The sequence below is a fragment of the Microtus pennsylvanicus genome, chromosome 7 (genome assembly GCF_037038515.1).
Source record: "Microtus pennsylvanicus isolate mMicPen1 chromosome 7, mMicPen1.hap1, whole genome shotgun sequence".
Taxonomy (NCBI): domain Eukaryota; kingdom Metazoa; phylum Chordata; class Mammalia; order Rodentia; family Cricetidae; genus Microtus; species Microtus pennsylvanicus.
The window spans coordinates 88,048,663-88,066,968 of record NC_134585.1 but is presented as its reverse complement, the minus strand read 5'-3'; the positions used below and the strand labels follow the sequence as shown (position 1 = coordinate 88,066,968).

General features: G+C 42.6%; 1 protein-coding gene across 1 annotated transcript; it reads right to left on the bottom strand.

Moving 5' to 3' along the window:
* Positions 1-205: 205 nt before the first annotated feature.
* On the bottom strand, positions 206-9,479 carry Ostc (oligosaccharyltransferase complex non-catalytic subunit). Its single transcript, XM_075981330.1, has 4 exons — positions 9,270-9,479; positions 5,560-5,653; positions 2,503-2,700; positions 206-748 (listed from the first exon to the last, which is right to left on the bottom strand). The coding sequence occupies exons 1-4, from the start codon at positions 9,406-9,408 to the stop codon at positions 730-732; spliced, it is 450 nt and encodes a 149-aa protein (XP_075837445.1). The 5' UTR covers positions 9,409-9,479; the 3' UTR covers positions 206-729.
* Between the last annotated feature and the right edge of the window lie 8,827 nt (positions 9,480-18,306).

Here is an 18,306-nt window from a genome sequence, read left to right as displayed (position 1 = left end):
GGGTGGAGAGATGGCACAGTGGTTAAGAGCAGTGCCTGCTCTTCCAAAGGTCCTGAGTTCAATTCCCAGCAACCACATGGTGGCTCACAAACATTTGTAATGAGGTCTGATGCCCTCTTCTGGCTTGCAGGCAGACATGCAGACAGAATATTGCATACATAATAAAAATAATAATAATTTTAAAAAAACCACACAGTATAAAATGTTAATTAGAAAAATCATTTATTTCTGCTCCTTTCATACATCATATTGTTCAGGAAAGTCTCCCGTATGTGTCTGAAGCGGCAGAGTACCACACACGCCGTTTAAAGGCAAAGCACCGCTGGAGGAACTGACCATACGTCCAAGAATCTCAGCTCTCGCCGATTTGTATTAATTTCTAAAAATTGGAAATATCATGTCTAAAAAATGATAGGGGGGTTGTAAAAAATAATCACTTTATTCAATACCAAAGTTTTAGAAACGGAGTCTATTTTCTTTAGGAAATAAAAAACTAAGAAGAAAATGCCACTTAACATAGTTGGTACATCAGAATAGGTCATCAGAAAATACTGTAATGAACTTGTCTCTGATACCATCAATTCCAGGCCTAGCCTTCATAAGCTTGCTAGGGTGTCACTCAGCGCTGTTCAACTCTGCTCTTCTCCACACTGCACAAGGAGTGGCTCAGCCTTCAAAGTTTCACTAACAGGAGCCAATCCAGGAATCACTGTTTCTTCTCAAAAGGCACTAGCCCATCAGGTAGCCCCTGCAGAAATAAATCATAAACACATAAAAGTGACTAGAAAGCAATAATTCAAAAAAGCCCACCTCCTTCCTACGAATCAAATGACAATCCCAAATCTCATTGCTACTCCTCACCTTGGTTCACACTAATAAATAAGCAAACTTCCCACTACTCTTCCCTCTCAAAGTATAACATCACAAAGCAATACGCAAACTAACACAAAATTTATTTGGAATATTAGTTTAAAATGTGTTATATTCGTTTATGATGTGGGATATTTGTTTAATGATGCAAAGATGTGTTGTATTCTTTTATACTGCATTTATATCTGTGAAGCTGTGCTACTTTGCCTAAAACACCTGACTGGTCTAAGGCTTAATGGTTTTTTTGTTTTGTTTTGTATGAAGGCTGCAATCTATACCCAAAACGCCTGAGTCCAGAAGTGTTTGGTATTTTTTGTTTAGTGTGTGAATGGCATATGTGTATGTTTCTATGTGTGTACACATGTACACGTGGGTGTAAAACTCAGAAAGGCTAGTCAGCAGTAGCCTCCAGGTGTCAGCCTGTCTAGCATCACAAGTACAGACATGTGTCTTCATCCCAGCTCTTCACATGGCGATTCAGAAGATGAACACAGGTCCTCACACTTCCGGAGCAAGCACTTTCCTTGTGGAGCCACCTCCCCAACTGAGATTTCAGACTATTTAATGTTTGCATATATAAAGAGATATCTTAGGGATGGAATCTAAATATAAACATAAAATTCATCTATAGGAACTGGGGGTGTAGCTCAGCAGCAAAGGACCTGTCTGACGTGGCTAGTTTATGTCAAGCCAGAGTGAGTCATCTGAATGGAAAGCGCCTCCACACGATCGAGTGTAGGAAGCCAATAGGGCATTTTCTTAATAGAGATCCATGGGGGAGGGCCCAGACCATTGTGGGTGGGGTTATCCTTGAGCTGGTGGTCCTGGGTTCTATAAAAAAGCAAGCTGAGCAAGCCATGAGAGATAAGTCAGTAAGCAGCACCCCTCCATGGCCTCTGCATCAGCTCCTGCCTCCGGGTCCTGCCTGGTTTGAGATTCTGCCTTGGTTTCCCTCAGTGAACTATAATATGCAAGTGAAACAAACCCTCTCCTCCCCAAGTTGCTGTGGTCATCACAGCACAGTAACCCTAAGACACGGCCTAACATGAACAATGCCCCTGGATTTGATCTCAAGCACTCCAAAACTTTAAGCCCAAACCAAACCGATCATTTATGTATCTTATGTATCTTGTCCATGTATCCAGAGGGTTAACTTCATACAAATTCTGTGCATGAAACAAAGGTTTCATGGTATAGCATTTTCCACCGTCCTAGCATGCTGGCTGTCAACAATTTTAGCTTTTCAGGTTAGGAATAAGCAACTTATGCCAATAATAAAAGAGCAGCAGCCGCCCATAACTTGAAAATCTTTACTGTCACTAATCCTACAGGAATCTGACATAGTAACCAAAAAGGCACATCATAGAAAAACTAGCTTCCACCACCAGTCAGTGCAGCTGAGGCAACAGAACTAGACTTTCTCATGAATGTGCATGGGGACAGCCAAGAAGACCTACTGATCTCATGTGTGTTACAACCATGGTTATAACTTGAAAAAAAATCAGTGTTCTGGACACTTTTCACCTTTAAATGAGTGTTAAATTAAATCTATGAATTTATGCTATCCAATTAATTATTATACCAATTCATAACAAAAGTTAAATTGCTTATTACACAAACTATTTTACTTACGGCAATTTCATTCTCATGAATACTCTAGCCATGAAGAAACTCAGCAGGACACAGACAAAGCCAATGAAGAGAAGAAGAAACCTATTGAGTTTTGGAATATTTGGTGCATTGGAACGGTCCAGGATTATGAAACCTAAACCTCCCATTGTAAACAGGAAGCTAGACGCAAGTCCTTCCATAATATACTGCCCGTTCACTCTGCAAAAGAAAACCACAGCAAAGCAAACAATGTTACTAGAAAATTAATGTTTTTCCCTTAAGTTGAAATTCCTGTTTCTGCTTGATGCTAAAACAGTTTGTGCCAACATTTTGTTCTACCCTTACAATTATTTATTATGCCTTTGGATATTCATCTGCTCGTCCTTTCAACAGGTTATTCATTGAGAGGTTTATCCCATCAAATATTATTCTAGGTTCTAGGAATACAACAATGAACAAAATAGATAAAAACCTGTCTTGGCTGGGAATATAGCTCAGTGGCAGAACTTGCTAGCACAGGCACACTTAAGGCTCCAGGCACCACAAAAAAACAAAATAAATAAATACATTTCCAGCGACCACAAGGTGGCTCACAGCCATCTATAATGGGATCTGATGCCCCCTTCAGGCATGCAGGTGTATATGCAGATAGAGCATCGTATACATAAAATAAGTAAGATACAGGGCTTCAAAAAAAAAAATCAGCTAACAAAACTGTCTAGAAAATCAACACACATTTAGTTATTTTAAAAGCCGAACATCTTATGCATATATGAACTTTAACTTTTCAAAGTTGTGCTATTTAAACTTGTATCACACTTTGGTTTTCAAGACAGGGTCTCACTATGTAGCTCTGGCTGTCTAGGAGCTCACTATGTAGAGCAGGTTGGCCTTGAACACAAGAGGTATCTCCCTCTGCTTCCCCCCAAGTGCTGGGATTAAGGGTACACACAACTTCCTGACAATCTCACCTTTAATTCCAGCTCTTAGGAGGCAGGGGTTGGTGGGTCTCTATGAATTCAAAGCCAGCCAGGACTACACAGTGAGACCCTGTCTACAAACAAATAATATTCTATCAACTACAAAGAAATTTGAATGTGTTGTGCTTCTCGAAATCATAATAATTAATAAATCTCTCATTTTAAGGTCTTTTTAAGGCATACATTCTTTTTTTGTTTTTGTTTTTTCAAGACGGTTTCTCTGTAGTTTAGAGCCTGTCCTAGAACTAGCTCTTATAGACCAGGTTGTCCTAGAACTAGCTCTTGTAGCCCAGGTTGGCCTCTAACACAATGAGATCCACCTATCTCTGCCTCCCAAGTGCTGGGACTAAAGGCGTGTATTATCAGGCTATGACCCCAACAACCTCTCTAGCAATCTGTAAACCCTTATATGCCAATTTGTGTATATACTTATATCTGATTTTTCTTTTCTTTTTTTAAAAATTTTATTGTTCCGTGTATGTATGTATGTATGTGTTTAGGGATGCATGTGCCATAGCATGCATGAGGAGGTAAGAAGACAACTTGAGGTCAGTTCTCTTCTTCCACTGTATGGGTGCTGGCGATTGAACTCACGTTTAAGGTTGGCATCAAGTGTCTTTACCTGCTAAGCCACCTCAACAGCCCACATCTGACTTTTCAGGAATATGGTTATGTTGAATTCTTAGAGAAAGCAAATTTCTGCCAAAGAGATGGTTATTAATAGGTATTATAGAGAAAGTATATGATATTTTTAATTAACTAATTGATTTCATTGAAAAGATAATAGTGTCTTTTAAAAAAAGAAAGAAAACATAATTTGGCACCAAATTCAGCTAGAATCCTGTTTCACTGATGAAATAGAATTCACAAGGTCTCAAAATTATGTTTCTTATTTAACGGTAACATTCAGGGTCTATAAATGTCTCTTCTAAAATGCCCATATAACTACCATAACAGCCATTTCTTGCCTATACATGAGACCCCAAATTTGGTCTCCAGTACCTAAATAAGCAAATGCAGTGGGGCAATCAATTAGTGTGTGGTGTTTATATGGTAATATATAAATGGATTTGCTAATTCCAACAAAATGTTACCAAAAAATGACTGTGGTCTGCTGACCCTAGAACAGTCTGTCATTTTGATTTTAAACTGGCCTTTAGGTTGGTGATATGCCAATCAATAAGATACACTTGACTTCTTTTTTTAAAAGGTTTATTTATGAGAGCTCCGTCTGCATGCATACCTTTACTCCAGAAGAGGGCATCAGATCCCTCTGACGTGGTTTTGAGACACGGTATGGGTGCTGGGAATGGAACTCAGAACCTCTGGAAGAGCAGCCAGTGCTCTTAACTGCTGAGCCATCTCGCCATCCCTACATGTGACTACCTAATAGATTAATAATAGAGTTCTATTTTGTTACGTTCTTACCTCGTTTTGTCATAAGAACTCCAGGCGTGCGTTCGTTCCTCCCTCCGCAGCCCCCAACCTGTCTTTGTTTTTCAAGATAGGGTTTCTCTGTAGCTTTGGAGCCTATCCTAGAACTCACTCTGTAGACCAGGCTGACCTCGAACTCACAGAAAGCCTCCTGTCTCTGCCTCCTGAATGTTGGGATTAAAGGCGTGTACCACCACTCCCCAGCAAAACAGGTGTTTCTAAATGCAGGTAAGTCCCACAGCATTTTCATTGCACTTTACTTTTATCTACTTTTGTTTCTTGAGAGCCAGAGTCAAGCTCACTATGCAGTCCAGGCTGCCTAAACAGAGACCCTCTGCTGGAGTTAGCAGCACGTGCCACCACGCTCATCTTTTTAAACAGAGACCCTCTGCTGGAGTTAGCAGCACGTGCCACCACGCTCATTTTTTTAAACAGAGACCCTCTGCTGGAGTTAGCAGCACGTGCCACCACGCTCATCTTTTTAAACAGAGACCCTCTGCTGGAGTTAGCAGCACGTGCCACCACGCTCATCTTTTTAAACAGAGACCCTCTGCTGGAGTTACCAGCACGTGCCACCACGCTCATTTTTCTCGCACTGAATAATTAAGCATGCCCCAGCAACCTTCTTTCCCATCATCAAGCTGTTCAAAATGCTATCTTTTACCTGTAAGCCAAGAAAGCCACTGGTCTCTGATGTCCATGTTCGTCAGTCATTGAGCCGACACTTGGAGGTTCAACAATAACATCATAGATTATTCCTAAAAAGAAGACAACAGTTTGAAAAACAAAGATTGCAGATTCGCTGCCTCTAATTACACTTAAATAGGACTTTTATTTATACATAAATAAGGCTGCTTTGATTATATTATTATAATCAAATCACATCCACCTCACCTTCTAATCTATGGATAACCCATTTTAGAACATCTAAACAATACTGTCTCTCAAAGAGGTGCCAGTTTCATGAAGGGAACTTAAGAACCCCTCTAATACTCTGGAATGACTGCACTAAGGGACATTTAATACTAAGGATCTACTTTAGCACATAAAATACGGCCACATATCCGTGAATTTATTTCTGTAAATTGAGGGAGGCCTAAGGAAATTTTCTAGCTCTTTCTCTTTGGCTAGCTGAGAGGAGTTCTCACTCTGTAGCAGAAGCTGCCATTGAACTCACTGTGTAACCCAGGTTGCCTCAAATGTGCTGATCTTCCTGCCTCAGTCTCCTGAGTGCTGGGTCACAGACTTCTCGGCCAGTGATCATTACTGACAATCCCAGCACCTCACAATTTAATCATGACCATTAATGTCCAGTAATATTCTCAACTTCCACTGTGGGGATACACTCTGTTCTTACGAAGCCTCAATCCAGCTTTTCTTATGAAATAGCAGGCCTGTCTCCCTGCTGACAGAAGAATCAACAATTCCCTTACCTTCTCCCTGGTAAACCTACAAAGCCTGGCACCTATACTCACTGCCCCTTTCACTCAGCTACATGAGGAGTCCCTCCCTCACAGCATCCCCGCTCACCTTCCCAGGAAGGTCACTCATTCCTCTGGATAGCTCTCCTCAGCCCTCCTACCAAGCTTTCTTTCCCTAAATCAACCCTTCTTCATTCCTTTAGTCTCCTAGCATTCTCTTTCTGCCTTTCTTAAACAGACAGTCCTGGAAAGAACTATCTATTGTAGCCCAGCTTCTGCCACCCCCGGCAGTGCTGAGGTTGCCCATGACCTCTCGGTTGTGGCTTCCTGGTTCCACAACTGTTCTATCGCCATCTTTCCAGGAACACCTGGTCCATTTTACAACATCACTTGCTAAAAGGCAAACAAAACAAAACTGGACAGATAAAAGACTAATTAAAACCACTGCTACCCAACCTAACATTATAACCTAAGCTACAGCTCTTAAATTGTGGACTATAACACAGGACAGACACAATTGTGGGGATTGAAACAGACAAAATGCCACTAGCAAAGGGCTTGTGAACATGCGAGCTCAAAAATGAGCTCTAAATTGCTCATGTGCATCAACCCCGGTTCTGAACACAGTGCAGGCACTGTCGAAGCACGTTCCACACTATGCAATGACAGAAAACACGGCCTGCAACATCCGAGCTTGGTTTCCAGACTGCTGTGTCCTGTGGATTACAGTTGTTTTTACTATATATTATCATAAACACAAAGTTTGCTCTCCTAAAAGCACGATGCTAAGTATCAGATTAGTATTGTCGGACTGTATTGTGTATTGGTCTTTAATATTGCTGTTTAAGTTTCTTTAAAAATTGTTAGATGAGCTTTAGCTTCAGATTAGGGCAGAATTCCCAACAATTTCTGAGATGGTCCTAAACACGTTTTCCATTTCACACTACAAGTTCCCAGCACTGGCAATTATAAACCCAAAATACTAAACTCTGAAGGACCCTGGGGATGCTCTAGATCCTCCAGGATCAAATACTCAACTAAGGTTTGGTTCTCTGTGTGAAAATAATTAAGTACACCCATCTCTTTAGTATAGGAGTTTGCTTTCGGTTTTAAGAAGCAGTGCAATTGTCTGTCTACCAAACTATTTGTTGTAAAGTAAGTTTATATGTTACTATCAATAAAAGTTTGGCATGTATATCTATTTTAGACACCTATTTCACACAACCAGGGACGTAAGTAAACAGAAACCACCTCACTGGGCTCCTGGTCCCACACTTTGTTCTTTCCTAGTAAACCCTTCCAACCATTCAAACTCAGGCTTCAGGAACACGTGGGAATGGAAATGGTGCTTCCAACTCTTCTCTCAAGGACACTCCATGTAGGAGGAAGCAACTGTGCGGCACCTAACACGTCTCGACTACATCCCAGGGAGGGCAGGGCAATTAAGGCTGTCTGCTGCTACCCCAGCGATGAGCTAACAGAAACTCGGTTAACACCTGTCATTCTCAGCAACGCTGTTTCTGTAGAAAGGTATACTCAGTTTTCAGAAGATTGTCTTTTCCGGGGGGTCAAACAGTAAATGTACAAGAAGTGGCCTTGACCACTACCGGTGTCCTTTCACTTTGACCTAGTGGTTAGAGCAGAGAACCCCCTAACCCCATTTATAAATACCAAAAATGAGAGCCAATGGAAAGCTGAGGCTTTAAAAAAAAAATTCTGTCTCCAAAGGAAACAGGGCTAGGAAACAGACTGGCAAGAATGAAAAGTCATTATTTTTAAAGCCAAATGCATTTTGTTTCATTTATTCAGTATTCACTGCTTAATGTGCCGAACAAAACTTAATGCTAATGACACACCAGATAATGTCTTTTTTAAAAAACAATAAAAAAAATTGTTTAAGGGCTGGAGAGATGGCTCAGTGGTTAAGAGCACTGGCTGCTCTTTCAGAGGACCCGGGTTCAATTCCCAGCACCCACACGGCAGCTCACAACTGTCTCTAATTCCAGTTCCCGGGGATCTGACTCCTTCCACACCAGTGCACATAAAATAAAGTTAAATAAATTATAAAAATAATTGTTTAAAGTGGCATTTAGCATTTCTGTTAACGTGAGCTAGGCAGGGCGTAAACTCTACAGTTGAAGGCTGTCTCCTACCTCTTCAAAGACAAGTAGGTATGAAATAGCAATCATAAGGTCGCTGCCACCCCCAAAAAGTTGAACTACTCTTGCTAACTTAAGATCTTTCTGATTTTCTGAGTTAAGTACACTATTCCCTAAACTCCAAAAGCACACTCCTGAGTAAATCCTGGAACTGGCGATCCAAAGGCTACCTGAAGACTGCACACAGACTGCCAACTCAGCAGCAGGCAAGGCCACACCCCTCTGCATTTTCCACTTCAGAGGAAAGTGGGTGACAGATAACAGAAAAGCAACGCTTTCCTTGAGCCCCCAACTTCTGCCCTCTGAAACATACTATCTTTTTGCAAGCCTCAATTCCAATCTCATGCATTTCTCAAAAACCGTGCCTTCGATAACATTCCTTTCTCATTCCCGTGACTGGAAACAAAGCAACCCCAAGACCTTGGGGTTTGGCCGTCAGATCACTTCCAAGGTTCCAGAGACCACAAAGAGAGAAGTTTCAAAGTCCCACACCCTCTTGACCGACCACGGAAATACAGTGAATCGATTATGATGTTCCCAAGAGCCCGACGTACTAAGTAATAAAAAGAACAAGCTGGGCTTTGACAAATATATTCAACTCGGCTCTCGGGATGGGAGCCTCGAGGGAGAGGGCAGGATAGAGAATGAGAGCACTTCTCTCCGGGGCAGGACGTGAAGACAGCTCCGCTCTGCCTGCAGACCGACGTGGGCTCGGCATTGCCCTCCCGGCAGGAGCCGGGCTCAGCAGCCACGCGCCTCCGCAGCGCCCACCCGACCCATCACGGCCGAGTTACCTCCGGTAATGAGGAAGTAAGACACCACCACCAGGGCGTACACCGTCATGGCCGACGGCATGTGCACCCAGGGGGGCTTCTTCAGCTTCAGGTTGGGGCATTCGAGCACTAAAAATGGGACTCGGTACAGTGTCTCCATGTCGGCGGCAGCACGGCCAGCCCTCCGGCCTCCAGCCTCCCGTGCCGCCCGGAAACACGCCCCGCCTTCCCTAGCACTCGCGTGTGCGTCAGTCGAGGAACGCAGGTCCGCAAAGGTCAGAAGTAGACATGCCATCCACTCAAGAAAAAAAACACAATGGGCTATTAAGGTATATATCGTATATAATAAAATTTATAATCTTATTAATATGGATTAGGGGGCCAGACTTTCGTTTTCTTGCTGAAAAACACAGCTTATATAGTATGCATCTTCCAGGACCTCCAAGGCGTCTTACGTGGCCGAGCTAGAGAAGAGGAGTCGCACCCACTGCCCCGCCCACTTGCTGACGACACACTTGGAGCTGATTGGCTGCTGGAAGCTCCTGGGTCCCAGAGCTGCAGGGTGAATGGGAAAGTTTAGGATCCCGATGCTTTCTAAGATTGGTGGTTCCCCTTAGGGCTTGAAAAAAGCCCAACTCGCTAAGCTTTTTCTTCCTGTTGTATAGCGGTACTGACAATAGTAACAATTGTCAATAATTGCCGAAGTCGTATTTTATCCATTTTTTTTAAATCCAGTCTATGCCTACCATAAACTGTGGCAGAACAAAATATATTCTGAACGATTTGTATGTAGTTCTTTCGCCATGCCCCATTATTCTTCCTTATTTTAAAGTGCACAGTTTGTGCAGTACTTTTTTCTCTTTCTGCCTCCTGCTCCTCTATAACATGTGAAATAAAATTTACTGATAACATTCTGCCTTTCTGTACTTATTAGATAGCAAAGAAGGAAAAAAATGATTACCACCCAAAAATGAAGAGAAGTTCTTTTCCTCTTTGGGGGTGGGAAGCAAATTTGAGTTTTATAAAGGAGGATTGTATTTCTAGGGAAAGCATGATATTGCTGTGAAAATTAAATATTGTTTAAAAACGTATACATAGACGCGAAGTCAAGCTGTAGTCTACTTGTATTTCAGTAACTCACGAAGCTGGAGTCACATTGCCCAGATTCTTTTCACTGCAAAATTATTTTTGCTTTCTTCAACTTTTTTATTAGGTGCTGGGCTCAAATCTAGTATTTGTATATGCTAGACTGAGATAAAACGCCAGCCCTCTGCAATGCTTTTTAGTGTGGGCCACAAGAAGCATCCTTAGTTTTAAGAGACATTATTTTTTAAGCTAGAAAATAAACTTCCATTTGCTCTTTATTTCTAAAACTTTAATAATTCTTCGTTGAAAATGAATGGATTGGCTGGGCGGTGCTAGCGAACGCCTTTCAACCCCAGCACTTGGGAGGCACGGGCAGTGGATCTCTGTGAGTTCAAGGCCAGCCTGGTCCACAAGAGCAGGTTCCAGGACATCCAGGACTACACAGGGAAACCTGCCTCAAAAAACAAAAGGGGGAGGGAGGAAGGGGAAGAGGGAAAGGAAGAAAGGAAAAAAGAAAGAAAGAAAGAAAGAAAGAAAGAAAGAAGGAAGGAAGGAAGGAAGGAAGGAAGGAAGGAAGGAAGGAAGATGGGTGGATTGGGCTGGAAAGTTGGCTAAGAGTGGTTAAGAACACTTGTTCTTGCAAAGAACCCAGGTTCGATTCCCAACACCCACATGGAGGCTTCCTTAGGCACCAGGTATGCATGCAGTGCACAGACATACAGGCAAAACACTCAAACACACAAATAAAATAAATCTAAAAACATATTTTTGAAAGGAAAAGCCTAGCCAGCCCAATTTTTTAAAAGAATATGAAAAATGGATAGATTAAATGTATTGTGAAGTGTCAACACAGTAATACTATAGAATCTCTACATTTGATGCCATAGAAGTTCATTTTTCCTGGAATCGAGAGATCTCACAACAGGGTTGAAATAACAATGGGGAAGGGTGGAGAACTGACTCATTGGTTGTGTGAATTTTCCAGGCACTGTGCACTGAAAAAAAAAGTCTAAAGCAATGGTTCTCAACCTGAGGGTTTCGACCCTCCTACAGGGTCACATATCAGATGTCCTGCATATCAAATATTTACACTACGATTCATAACAGTAGCAAAATTACAGTTATACAGTAGCAATGAAAATAATGTTATGGTTGGGGGTCAGCACAACACGAGGAACTGTATTAAAGGGTCAGAGCATTAGGAAGGTTGAGAACCACTGCTCTCAAGGAACATAAAAACAAATGTGTGAAGCCGGGCGGTGGTGACACACGCTTTAATCCCAGCACTCGGGAGGCAGAGGCAGGCGGTCTACAAGAACTAGTTCCTGGTCTACAAGAACTAGTTCCAGGACAGGCTCAAAAAAAAAAAAAAAAAAACAAAAACAAAAACAAATGTGTGCATGATGAAATTATAGATTATGCTTTTTCCAAAATCGCAAGTATTGCCTAGTTTGTTTGTGATTTATGTGTTGATTTTTGGATTAAAATTTTTGGGTAGCTACCTGTTGTAACACAGCAGTTTCTTTTTGGGCTTACCATTAGCACATGTACTGGAGAGTAAATGCTGTGTCTGTCAGGAACAGGTGGGCTGTAGCGTGATACAGTATCGTATAGTAGAGTAGAGTTCTGCTTATAGCCAAGTGAGGGTGGATATTTATCCTGAACAAAAACACAGTCCTCTAAGTTCAGGGACAATGTCTGCTTTCGTAATGAATTCTCAAGACTTTCCACAGTTGGGCACAGAGCAGGCCTGTGTGTTGAATGAACCAGTCAGCGAGCCTCTTCTACAGCTTCGGGCCCTTCGGTGTATCAGCTAATGATTGGGCTTCCTCCGTGTGCCACGGTTTGTCCCATGCTCTATCTCTGCCATCACTAGTCCAGAGACGACATCTCCTGCCTCTGGGTCCCCTTTTATTTCTGTTTCCACGAAGCTGAACAAATTTCATAATGACCACCAAGCTAGAGAGAAGTAAGTAACTGGATAGGAACATGGGAGTGCTTTGTAGGCATTGGTCTCTGTCTTTACTTTGTATCTTACATCTTCTTGTCAGATTTTGGTACTTGCTTTGTGGAAACTGCGAGCATGCTCTGAAGACACTGGCCTGATGTGATACACTTTTTTCCCCATCCCTCCAGAGCTGGGGTCACTGGGGTTGGGTGCTGTGCTATTCGTCATTTATTCCTCCATGCGTTCCACACACATTTGGGGGGAAGTATTGGAGACAAATTCTCATTTCCTGGCTGCTCAAACTCGAATAATCAGACAGAAAGTATAATTACAACACTGTTCAATCAATGACTCTGGCTTTTTATTCACTGACTCTTACATCTTAAACTAGCACATTTCTATCAATCTATGTATGGCCACAAAGCTGTGGCCTACTGGTAGGCATCCTTCTCCTTCGGCAGCTCCATGGTATCCCCTTGACTCTTCCTACTCTCTCCCTATATCTCTGTTCAAATTTTCTGCCTGGCTTTATTCTGCCTTTCCATAGGCCAAAGCAGCTTTATTCATCAACCAGAAAAGCAACACATATACAGAACATCCCACATCCCTCTCTCTCTCTCTCTCTCTCTCTCTCTCTCTCTCTCTCTCTCTCTCTCTCTCTGTGTGTGTGTGTGTGTGTGTGTGTGTGCGCGCGTGTGCGTGTGTGTGTGTGCTGATGACTCCAAGATAACCAGTACATGACTCTGGCCCTCAACAAACTGTTTTGCAGCCATGTGCAGTGGCATAAGTCTATACTCTTGGCACTCAGGAGGCTGAAGCAGGAGAATCATGAGTTTTTGGCCAGTCAAAGTAGCGGTTGTACTAGCACAGGAAGAAATCCACATAGAATTGATGCATAGGGGTGTGACTTTTTTGTTTTCATTTATTGTGTTTTTAAAATTATTTTTATGTTTTTTTGGTTGTTTGGCTTTTTGAGACAGAGTTTCTCTATGTAGCCCTGACTGTCGTGGAACTCTGTAAACCAGGCTGGCCTTGAACTCAGGAATCTTCCTGCTTCTGCCTGCTACCTGCTAGGATTAAAGATGTGCACCACCATATTGGCTTTTTTTTGGAAGGGTAGTTTGTTTTGATTCTTTTGAAGGGCCATAGACATCCTTGTGAAGCCGGTAAAAAAAACAAAAACAAAACAAAAAAAAACTCTTTTCCCAGAAAAAAAGAATGCCCACATACACCACCCAATGTGGAGTATTATTATAGGAAGTTCGCAGACTAAAGTTAAAAAGAGAAGGAAAAGAGCAATGGACGCCGAGGGGCTCTCCCACATGAGGAGAAGGAAGACACTACAAAGTACAGGTGACCAAAGGTGCGGACACGCAGAAGGGGCAGAAGAGAGTTTCCACACGAAGCCACTGCATTTGACAAAAACTCTTGGTGACCACCAGTCATTGAGCATGCCAAGTACACAGTATTAGAATAGTTAGAAAACAGATTTGACAGCCTGGTCTACAAGAGTTAGTTCCAGGACAGGCTCCAAAATCACAGAGAAACCCTGTCTCGAAAAACCAAAAAAAAAAAAAAAAAAAAAAAGAAAGAAAAAAGAAAACAGATTTGAATCCTTCATAGGCACCCTGTGTGCATAAATATTTGGTAAATTCATCTGTTAGTGTCAGTAGCACGGCGACAGAAGCCAGATTGCAGCATGGGAAAAGATAGATGGAAACATTGAAAATAATGATAGTGAGCACGTGCCTTTAATCCCAGCACTTGAGAGACAGAGACAGGAAGATCCCTGATTCTATAGCGTAGGCCAGCCTGGTCCACAGTGTTTTAGGACAGCCTGGGCTACACACAGAGAAACTCTGTCTCACAAAAAGGGGAGAAAATGATAGTGAGATAGATGTGGTTGGCCTATGCCTGTAATCCCAGCACTCACAAGACTAAGACAGGGTCATGAAAAGTTCAAAGCCAGCGTGAGCTACAAAGTAAGACCTGCCTCAAAAACAGACAAGCAAAAATGCAGTGAAATAATAATGGACTTCACTCATGACACCTGGAGACAGATATATGTTGTGTGTGTGTGTGTACATATAAATAAAGAGAGCGGCCGGGCGGTGGTGGTGCACGCCTTTAATCTCAGCACTTGGGAGGCGGAGGCAGAGGCAGGCGGATCTCTGTGAGTTTGAGACCAGCCTGGTCTACAAGAGCTAGTTCCAGGACAGGCTCCAAAACCACGGAGAAACCCTGTCTCGAAAAACCAAAAAAAAAATAATAATAATAATAAAGAGAGCGGAAGTGGTAGCAGAGAGGGATGTTTAAGGATGAAAGCCTTGGATATGTTTCTATAAATTCAAGGATGATCACAGAAAAAAATGAGAAGACTACAGATGCCTGAAAGAGGGAAGGAAGGGGTTAAGTAACTGCACAGTGCCAGGGCAAAGGCCGAATGTGGGGCACAGCCCAGAAGAGGAAATTTATCTTGGAAAAATATATTTTTATTTTGCAGTTCTGAGAATTGAACACAGCCAGGGAAGGCTATCCACACACTAGAGAAGGGCCCTAACACTGAGATTACATCCCCAGCCCTTTAAAAATTCTTCTTAGTTTTGATTTTACATTTATCTGTGTGAGCAAGCATGTACATGTGTGCTGTCTTTACCCACTGGGTTATCTCTAAGTTTTTTAAATACTGTTTTATGTGTGTATGTGTCCTTTGCCTGTCTTTATGTGTGTCCCCTGGATCCCATGGAATGGGAGTTAGAACGGTTGTGGGCTGTGGCGTGGGTGCCGAGAATGACACCCAAGTCCTCTGGAAGAGCAGGACTCTCTCAGCCACTGAGCCAACCCAAGCCCTCCCAATCTAATTTTTGAGACAAGTAAAGACAAGTTGCCAGGACTGGCCTTGAACTTTGACCCCTTTGCCTTATCCTCCCAAGTAACTGAGACTTCACGCAAGTGCTACCACACACACCCAGCTTAGAAAAAGAAAGAGCAGAAAAATCAGAGGTATTAGGGCAACCACCGTGCATGGAACTGTGCTATTTTATCCATCTAAGCCATCCAGTCATTCCCTGGAGCAGATGTTAACTTTACTCTTCAGAAGCACGATTTTTGTTTGTTTGTTTGTTTTTGGTGACAGGGACTTGGAACTCCCTTGGCCTTGAACTCACAGAGATCAGCCAGCCTCTGCCTCTCCAGTGCTGGAATTAAAGGGGTGTGCCACCACCACCCGGCTTGATTTCTAACCTATAAGGATGATCAAAATGCTGACGCTGAGGTGGCCAAAAGCAGCTGAGACTGTCCCTTGTGCCTCATGGACATTCACATCCTTAGGTGTTCAATAGAGAAAGCCCAAGTACAAGGCTGAGTTTCTGTGTTTTCAAATCTTACTTGGCTGCTTGGAGGGAGAGAAGAGAAATGTATTGATACATAGACTTCAGAGTTTAGATTTAAATATGTGCTCACATAAACACAAACAAGTGGGGGTTTTGGTAGAAAAATATATTTGTCTTTCCTGCAAAGCTGGTGTAATTCAAACTGTTTGGACTTCCCACTTGTAATTCTCCTCTGTGGCCACAGTGGGGCAGGCTTTCTCTTTTCCAGGACTCGGTCGTGCACAGATCAACTCTGGCCATAAATATTTTGGAGACCTTGAGATTCATCAGCTATATTCACAAGCATAGTAAAAAGGCAAACTTATTTTTAAACAACTTGCCTCGATTCTGTGATCAAATAAATGCAATTAAATATAACATAAATAGAAAAGGCTGCTTCCTGGGGCATTCAAGCCTGTCTTTAAAATGCAAATGGTTTACTCCTTTAAAGATGAAAGAAAAATGTCCCGAAAGCATCATTTTCAGATGAATAAAATATCAAACCCAGGATTTTTTTTAATCTATCTAGCTGCCTTGAAAATCATATATAGTTATGAAATGTTAAAAATGGCTTGGCGAATTTTGGCCAACTGAATATTTTCACAAAGACTAATTCTATTAATCTTTTAATACAATACATCTTTTAATTAATATGTAGGAACCCACAAGGTGGAAGCAGAGAGCCCACTGCTACAAGTTGTCTTCTGACAACCATGGGTTTGCTGTGGCATGTGTGTGCTCACAGACTTGTACGCAGACACAGACATACACAGACACACAATAAGTGTTTTTAAAAGTCACTAAAACACACGATAAAAACCTGAACGGGGAAGGACATCCCCGTTCTATCATCCGTACCCACTCTATTCTTTTTTTTTTAATTTTATTTTCAACACGACCAGCAGTAATGGATTCTTTTGATTGAGCACTATCTTTCCAAGGTGTACTTTACCCCAAGGTTAGGAAGAGCATCTAAAATGAACAGTCTTTAATCTTTTCAAAGAATTGGAACTAAAACCCAGATTGCCATTTCACTGCACATGTGAAATATGGTGACGGCCTCAGCACAAGGAAGTCCCTGCAAAGGGGAGGCCACGATCACAGCTGCTCTCATCGGCACCTTTCCTGGATGCCGGGAAATCAAAGCGCCTTCTCGCCTCCAGAAATGATCTCCCCAGAGGTAAGAATTTGGGGTGCATCTGAGCAGCTGCTGACGCTGCTGACGGTCAGGAGCCTTGAGCAGAGACCCTGTGTCCAGGGCTGTCAGCCGGTCCTTCCAGACACACTGCAGTCTATTTAGCACCAGAGGGAAACGAAACAAAACTACGCTGGCTGAAATGACCAAGGCCCCTTTAAGGCATTGATTTGCCTGTACTCAGGCACATTGAGAAGAAAAAGTATGTTTTATATATATTAAATGAAATATCTAACTTTTTAAGAATGCTGTAAAATATTTCCATATGTACATTATATCAAAGTACTTTCCCTCAAGTTCAGTTGAAAGGAAACCCGCAGAACATTAGGCCCATCAGAATAGATGTCTCCAGCCGTGGCTTTTTAGATGCCATAATGTGCTTCTGCCCAGAACTAATCAAATACAGCTTGGCACTTCAACTCCGTGTGTGCGTGTGTGTGTGTGTTTCCACAGTCCCTCACAAAGACACAGAATTTGGATGGTATCAGTTGACTTTTCGCTTATTTCCAACATGGTGACGTTCCTTTAATCATGACAGAGAGAACTCCTGACCACACAAGCTCAGGTTTGGTCAGCAGAAGCCGCTTCACCGAAATCCTCATTATCTTCCCCACAGCTATAGGTCAGAGGACGGAGATGGAGAGAGGGTAAGAACCATCTTCAGAATCACCTAAAAGCGATGAAAATCTCCACCAAACAACTCTGCGTACTCCTGTCTTTGTGGAAGGACAGCCCAAGGTCCAGCCTGACGAGAATGTGTTCAAATGTCAGTTTTAGAGATTCTGATTGATTTACTTTATTTAGCCCAGGAGTCTGATTTTTTTTTTAATTTTAGGGTTTTTTTTTTGGTTTTTCAAGTCAGGGTTTCTCTTTGTAGCCCTGGCTGTCCTGGAATTCGTGCTGTAGACCAGGCTGGCCTTGAACTCAGAGATCTGCCTATCTCTGCCTCCTGAGTGCTTGGGTTAAAGCACTCAGCGCCCAGCTTGGAGTCTGATTTCTTTTAATTATGATGCATATTAATTTGGTCTTTGACAATTTCACATGTCTGACTACATTCAGTTTACTCCCGCCTTCGAGCCTCCCTCTCTCCCTCGCACCAGTTAGCCCCCCTCTTCCCTACAAGTCCCCTCTTTATATCCGTGTCATCTCTTTGGTGTAGTGACCACGGAGTTTCACCAGGGCTTCTATGGACTAGGGGTTTGGAACTGTCCATGGATGCTGGTCGGCCCACCTGTGAATGCATAGCTAAAGGCAATGACTCTTCCTCCTCCAGAATCCCCCAACAGTTCAGCAGGGAGGGGTAGGCCTCCATAGTCCTTCCAGGATTAGTGGCCACCCTGTCTTGTGCAGGCCTAGGGAAGGCCACTCACCTGCTGTGGAATCATGATGGTAACGGCTCTTGTGCCACACAGATAGCTTTTCTCAACCCCCCCTCTTCTGTCTGTCTGTCTGTCTGTC